The sequence below is a fragment of the Poecilia reticulata genome, linkage group LG17 (genome assembly GCF_000633615.1).
Source record: "Poecilia reticulata strain Guanapo linkage group LG17, Guppy_female_1.0+MT, whole genome shotgun sequence".
Classification (NCBI taxonomy): domain Eukaryota; kingdom Metazoa; phylum Chordata; class Actinopteri; order Cyprinodontiformes; family Poeciliidae; genus Poecilia; species Poecilia reticulata.
In genome coordinates this window covers 29,897,376-29,903,968 of record NC_024347.1, presented here as the reverse complement: position 1 = coordinate 29,903,968, position 6,593 = coordinate 29,897,376, and the positions used below count along the sequence as shown (strand labels likewise).

The 6,593-nt window shown below is 37.7% G+C and overlaps 1 protein-coding gene across 2 annotated transcripts; it reads left to right on the top strand.

Annotated features, from left to right (window-relative positions):
- The first annotated feature begins 1,536 nt into the window (after window positions 1–1,536).
- LOC103480052 (transmembrane and coiled-coil domains protein 1-like) lies at window positions 1,537–4,871 on the top strand. Of its 2 annotated transcripts, none has more exons than XR_536038.2 (4): window positions 1,537–1,893; window positions 2,722–3,074; window positions 3,388–3,615; window positions 4,558–4,871. XR_536038.2 is itself a non-coding variant. In XM_008434798.2 (4 exons), exons 2-4 carry the CDS (start codon window positions 2,740–2,742, stop codon window positions 4,825–4,827), a joined length of 741 nt encoding a protein of 246 aa, XP_008433020.1. In that variant the 5' UTR covers window positions 1,584–1,893; window positions 2,722–2,739; the 3' UTR covers window positions 4,828–4,871. The 2 variants fall into 2 exon arrangements, 1 of the variants encoding a protein (XP_008433020.1); XM_008434798.2 differs by having other exon boundaries at window positions 1,584–1,893; window positions 3,480–3,615.
- The last annotated feature ends 1,722 nt before the right edge of the window (window positions 4,872–6,593 follow it).

Below are 6,593 nucleotides of genomic sequence, written 5' to 3'. Positions count from 1 at the left end.
CACACACACACGCACACACACACACACACACACACACACACTGAAGCATTTTTAATTCCTCCATCGCTCTGATCACAGAGTGTTGCCGTGAAACTGCAAGAAAAGATGAATCAATGTCATCAGGTGATTTCAGATGTCATGAACATGCAGTGTTTGTGCATGAAGTGAGTCAGAGAATCACTTTCTCTCCACTATTTATTTACAGAAATGTTTATTTACAGAATGAAACATTCTGGGACTAATCATCGTGGAGCCTCCTTCCTTCAGTGTGTCACCAAAGACTGAGCCGTGTGCAGAAAGCAAAGAAGGTTTCTAAGATCACCTGAGTGATTCTGACTGATCGGTTCTGTAATCAGTTCATGATCAGCTCTGATTTCTGAACTCTGAACTTTTCCACTTCATCATTTCAGCCACAAAGAGTCAAACATTCAGTCACTTGCCTGCTGTTCAGTGGGACATTATTTGTTTTATTAACTTTGGGTTTGAATGTATTGTCCAGGAACATAGAATCATTTTACAGCAAAATCGATTAACTGTGTTACCTTCAGAAGTTATAGAAATACAGAGTTACTTTTACTCAACTGCATTTAGTTTAGTGACTTTACAAAAAATAACTTTCTGGAGTGTTTTTGCTATAATGTATGTTTTTGCTTTTACTCGAGTAATGTTATTATGAAGTATCTCTACTCTGACTTGGGTAAAATTTCTGGATTTTCTACCCACTGAAATGAAAAGCAAACATGTTTTAACCAAACTTTCAGTTTCAGGCAGAAACTGAAAGAAACTGATTTGGAAAAAAAAAATATTCTGCCTGATTTTGCTTTTTTTTTTTATTGAATTATTTTCATTTTCATCCTTAAAATACCAAAGTTTCTACTTAACTTTATAATTTGGTCTGTCTGATGATGTAATTTTTTTACTATTAAATAATCGATCATTTGACCAGTTAGTGCTTCAGTAAACTTTTTATCAAATTGTTTTTTACTCTTACTTAAATAATTTCTAATTTCTTGGATGGATACTTTTACTTTTACCTTAGTAAAGAAATGTAGAAGTAGTGCTACTGTTGCTTTTGGGTTCTCTGCTCGCCTCAGTAGAAATACAACATAAATTTAATATGACTTAAACATACTGGAACAATGGAGGCCAGTGGTCAAGCAGTTTTTAATGTTGTGTGTAAGAATGACACGAACATTTAAAATGTTAATATTGTTTTAATTCATTTAAATTAGAGGTTGTTTTTTAAAATTAAAAGTAAACACCAGAAAGAGAAACAACCAATCATCGGCCTCCAGAAGGGGGCGACAAAATATGCAAATCTGAACAGTCTCGGTGCAAAAAAACTGAATAAAAGGAAATATTTGAAATGTAATCTAATTGTACAGAATTTCAGTTCAATAAATTGAGTAATACTTCAAAAATTATTCACATTTTTTGTAAAAGAGTTTCTTAATGTGGGGACAGGAAGTGACGGCGGGTCTTTGTCGCCTCATTATTCGTCCTTGGAATAAATTCGGTCCTGAAGTTGGTTTAAAATCTGCTCTAATTTTCTTCATTTAGATGTTTGTTTCGTTTTTATGTTTACTTGAGACACGTTACTTTAACACCTGCATTTCCCTACCTGTGCTCCTCAAAAGCTAACTTTTAATTTTATTTTTCCATTTCTTCATTCAGAAAAGCGAACACGTGTTTCAGAAATCCTTCTTCAATGTTCTACTGCTGAAAATGATCATTTATAGCAATAAATCGTCTTTTTACAGCTGTGACTCGAACAATTTGTTGCCTATAGCAACGTGGCTGTAGTTTAACAGTTCAGCTGCGTCAGTCAGGTGGCGCAGACTGTGATCCACCTCCAAACCCTGACCCGTTTCAGATGATCCGGTTTGAAGCCAGGTGAGTGACATCATAATTCACTTCAGCTTTTCTCATCTTCATCTCCAGATCCACTTTTGTTTGTTTGTGGAAATGGTTGAAAACGGAGATGTTGAGTCTGATTTATGCTAAAAAAAAAAAAAAAAAGAGCTGAAATTTTTTAATTAAACACTGCATTGTGTAGATTAAATAATATTATTCATATAAACACATTTAAATAATGTGAAGAAGGAATTTAACACCGGATTATCAAAATAAAAGCATCTCATTATTTATTGGAACACTCTAAGAAAATCTGGGGGGAGGGAGGGAGCAACAAAATTACTAAAATCTATAACAGGAGTGTCCAAAGTGTGGCGCGGGGCCATTAATGGCCCATGGACTGATTTTATTCAACTCTTGACTCCAATTCAAAATCACACAAATTTGTATTTTTAACAGACAAATTTATCCATCCATCTTCTTGACACCCTTGTCCCTCAGTGGGGTCGGGAGGTGCTGGTTCCTCTCCAGCTAATGTTCTGGGTGAGGGGTGGGGTCACCTGGACAGGTCGCCAGTCTGTCACAGGGCAACCAACCATGCACACACACACTCACACACACTAGGGGCAATTTAGAGAGACCAATTAACCTGACAGTCATGTTTTTGGACTGTGGGAGGAAGCTGGAGTACCCTGAGAAAGCCCACCATGCACAGGGGGAACATGCAGGCTCCATGCAGAGGGACCCGGGCTGGGAATTGAACCCAGAACCTTCTTGCTGAAAGGCAACAGCTCTACCAACTGCGCCACTGTGCGGCTGCCAGACAACTTTAAATTAATGAAATTCTCCTTCTCCGTCCACTGTAAGTCTGGCAGAGTGAAGAACATGAACGAAAACCAAGAAGGTGAAAGTCATGGCTGGAGGAACTCAACATCCACCCTCTCTCTAGACAAGATCCTGGCGACCTTCTCCTCAGACAAGCACTCCAGCTGCTTTAGACCTCCTTCTGTTGCAAGCAGCAGCAAAAGCGGGTCTTCTTCCAGGAAAGCTGGGAAGTGTCGCAGTGATAAAAAATCCACACATTTGGATGCTGCGCTCAGTGACATCCAGCAGGTCAGAGAAACCCAAAAGAACCTCGATAAATCCCTGCAAACCTTGAAGACGGAGTACGAGCGGGACCACAACGACATGCTGCGTGTGATGGAGGAAGAAATGTCAAGGTCAGTTCTGCCCACTGCAAAAACAAAGAAAAGAAAAAACTTTCCCCTCGGAATTATGACTTTATTCTTACAATTAAGAATTTTTAATTTTTCAAAATTCGTAAAAAAGTCTAAACTTTAAGATCAATGCCAGAATTAGGGAAAAAGTCAAAATTTGGAAAAAAAAAAAAAAAAGTCTGAATTAATTTTGACTTTTCTCCTCAGGTTTATAACTTCAGTCTCAGACTTCTGACTTTTCTGAGAATTCAGATCTTAATCTCAGAATTAAGAGTTTTCTTCTCTGATTTCTAACTCTTTTTTTTTTTTTTTCCAGAATTTTGACTTTAACATCCGAATACTGGCTACTGTTTTCGTCACAATTCAGAGTTCTGACTTGTTTGGTGATGCGGTGTTTTGGGTTGGCAGACTGAATGTTTTGGAGCGGGAACTCGCTTACCTGACTGAGCTTCATCAGAGGGAAACGTCGAACTTGAAAGAGGAGATAAACAGCATAAAGGATATCATTGACTTTCAGTATAACAACAAAGCGGAGGAGTTTTCTGTAAGCAACCAGTGAAGGTTTTCATGCATCACTCTGAACCATGTTTCACTTCCTGTCTTAATACTCCAGGATCTCTGGAAATTCAAACTTTTTCTTCATAAAATGGACCTTTAATGCCTGATGGGAGACTTGTATGTTGTATTTATGCCCAAAGAATCAGATCTTACTGGGACATTAGTCCTTTATAGTCCTGGAAATGTTCTTCAGGTGTTAGAAGTCTGACTTTGTAACTGTCTTTATGTTGCTCTGAAGGTTCACCCAGACTGAAGGCTAATCTCTAGTTTCCAGCTGTATTAACTGAAGCTGCGTGGTGACGCTGGATCGTTCCTCTTTAGATCCAGAGATAACTTCAGTTTTGTTTCCGTTCAAATTAAACACTTGATATTTCTAAAATGTTCAGTTTGAGATTTTGATGCTCCAGTAAAAGACGAATATGATTTGAAGCTTTTTCTACAATAATTTTTTGTGTGGTCTCAATATTTGCTGAAAAACTTATCACGGTATGTTGGTCAACTTTAATAGTATTGATTTGTTGTTGTTGTTGTTGTTTTTAATATATGAAATATGCCAAACTGGTGGCGTGATCTTTTCTGTTTTATCCACAGTTTTTGTTCCACAGCATTGCTTCTTATTCTTAAGCAGTTTTGAGGCACAACATGTAACTGTTGCTGTGCAAGTTACTCAACAGGTCGTTGCTAGGCAACAAAAGAGCGAGTGAGTTGCTAGGCAACCAAAGAGGGAGAGAGTTAGTTGATTCCACTCACCTAGCAGAGCTAAAAGCCTTTCCAGGTCCACACGGTTCTAGATCTGTGAAATTATTGAATATTTCATCAGACATATGAGGGATTGATCATGAGTCTATTGCGATATTATCAATTTAGTGTTCAGCACTAGATTCCAATGATGTTATTTCCACTTTATCTTATCTTTTCTCACCTGTAGGTGGCGCTGGACAAATGCCAGAGCCATCTCCTGAAGATGGAGCTGCAGCAGCAAGAGATGGATCTTGTGAGACACGAAGACAGCATAGCACAGATTACCATCGCGAAACTAATCAAAGGGCTGCTTGTTGTCATGTCGACCCTCTTGGTGTTTGTGTGCACACTGAACCGAGTCGTCTTGATTTTCAAGTCATCCAAGCACATCCTCTCTGTTGTGCTCCTGGCTGTCTTCCTCTTCCTCTTGTTTAAGTACTGGGACATTGATAGCTGACTGGAGTCCAAGAAGATGCAAAAAATAAACCTTTTTGAAAACCACCAGCATTTATGTTATCGGTATCAATCCAGTTTGCTTGGAGTTCCTAGTTATTGACAAACACAAATTGTTTTAATAATTGTAAAACTCCTGTGTTTTGATCAGACGTCCAAAATCTGACCTTGTTTTCTCCAGTGCTGGCGTTCAGCATAAGCTTAAACCACCAGGGGGCGCTGTGGTCGGTCCGACATGTTTTGTCCCTGCATTAGCTGCGCATTTTTACGACGGCGTGTTTGTGCAAGTGTAGATGGAAAAAAAAGAGTAAATTTCCCCGCAAAAAAACTCAAATATTTTGAGTTTGCTTCTCAGATTTTTTTTTTCCTAGTAAAAAAATTTTGTTTTTTCTCAAAATCTCAATATTCAGGTTAGGAGGCTTGGAATTAATTTTTTTTTTTAAATAAGTTTATTTTTTCATTCACAGGAACATTTTAGTAAAGTTTCACCCCTTCAAACCCGTTCTTCTCCAAACACCAGAACAGTTCCCAGAACAACTGGTCTCTTTTTGCTCATGGATCTCAGAGATTAAACAATCCAGGCCTCCTGTTTCCAGAGGTCCTGATCTAATCCGAGCAAATGTTTCCCAACGGGGAGTGAGACATCACTTCATCATTCCTTTATAGTGATGAAATGAATTTTCCCACATGCTGCTGTGTTGCGAGGAACATTCACAGGGTCCTAAACCAAACAGGGAGGAAATGTTCTGTCTGTGCTTTAGTTTTATTACTCAGACCAGAATGTTTTGGCTCAAACGGGCACAACAAGACAGCCTGCAGAACTGATGTTATTCTTACTTAAATGCTTTGATTAAAAACATCAGATGTATATGTTGTACCTGCATCACTTTCACTAGTTTTGCTCTAATTGATTACAGACTTTTCCCTTCCACATAAATACTGACTTTAGACTATCTTTAAGCAATTGGTTTCATTTTCAAAGTGATTCCTGCAACTTTTTAACATCAAACATTGCAAAAATAATGGTAATGCTAAAGATGTTTACATTTAGGAAACCATAGCTGAGCTTTAAAGACTAAATAACATCTTTAAAATGTTTCTGATTACTAGAGATAGATAATCTGAGCAAGTACAAATTGCAGTTTTTAAATCATGAAGTCATTTATTAAAGAAAAATGTTTTCCAAGCCATTCTGACCTTGTACCAAAAACTAATTATCTCCTAAGTCAATTAGTTTTTGTCTTTACTGTCACAGCATAGAGCATAATACAGCATAATTGTTTTAACTCAGGCACAATGGAGAGTTTCTGAGCATGAACTGCCTGTTTAAAAGATCTAAAAAGGATTATACAATGCCAGTAAAACAGCTTTATGTAATTCTTAACTCATTCGGATGGGGCCTCCTGGGGTGCTTCAGGTCGTTATTGTGCATAATAACCAAGTCCATGTAAGTTAAAAGTTATAAAAAATTTCAGTATTTTCTGCCATTCAGGCAGCAAAGTACTGTTCATGTTTGAGCTCTTTGGATGCTGGAAAACGGCAGAAAAGCAGACAAATGAAGCCAGAACCAAATCAGATATTATCAGTTCATTTTCATTTTGAGGAGCCATAATGAAGCATCTTTTAAACTGTCTGACATAACTGAAACTCAGCTGAGGTTTACAATAAGACTGATAATTGTCTTTACAAGAGTTAAACTACCTCTGATAAATGCAACACAAGAATGAGGACAGACAGACAAATGAGGAATGCAGTTTAAACCATTTTACA

What these genes read in the sequence shown, in the direction of transcription:
- LOC103480052 (XM_008434798.2), top strand. Translation starts at nt 2,740, where the DNA reads ATGAACGAAAACCAAGAAGGTGAAAGTCATGGCTGGAGGAACTCAACA. An exon ending in ATGGAGGAAGAAATGTCAAG is followed by an intron (nt 3,075 to 3,479) that starts GTCAGTTCTGCC and finishes TTGGGTTGGCAG; the next exon opens with ACTGAATGTTTTGGAGCGGG. An exon ending in ACAAAGCGGAGGAGTTTTCT is followed by an intron (nt 3,616 to 4,557) that starts GTAAGCAACCAG and finishes TCTCACCTGTAG; the next exon opens with GTGGCGCTGGACAAATGCCA.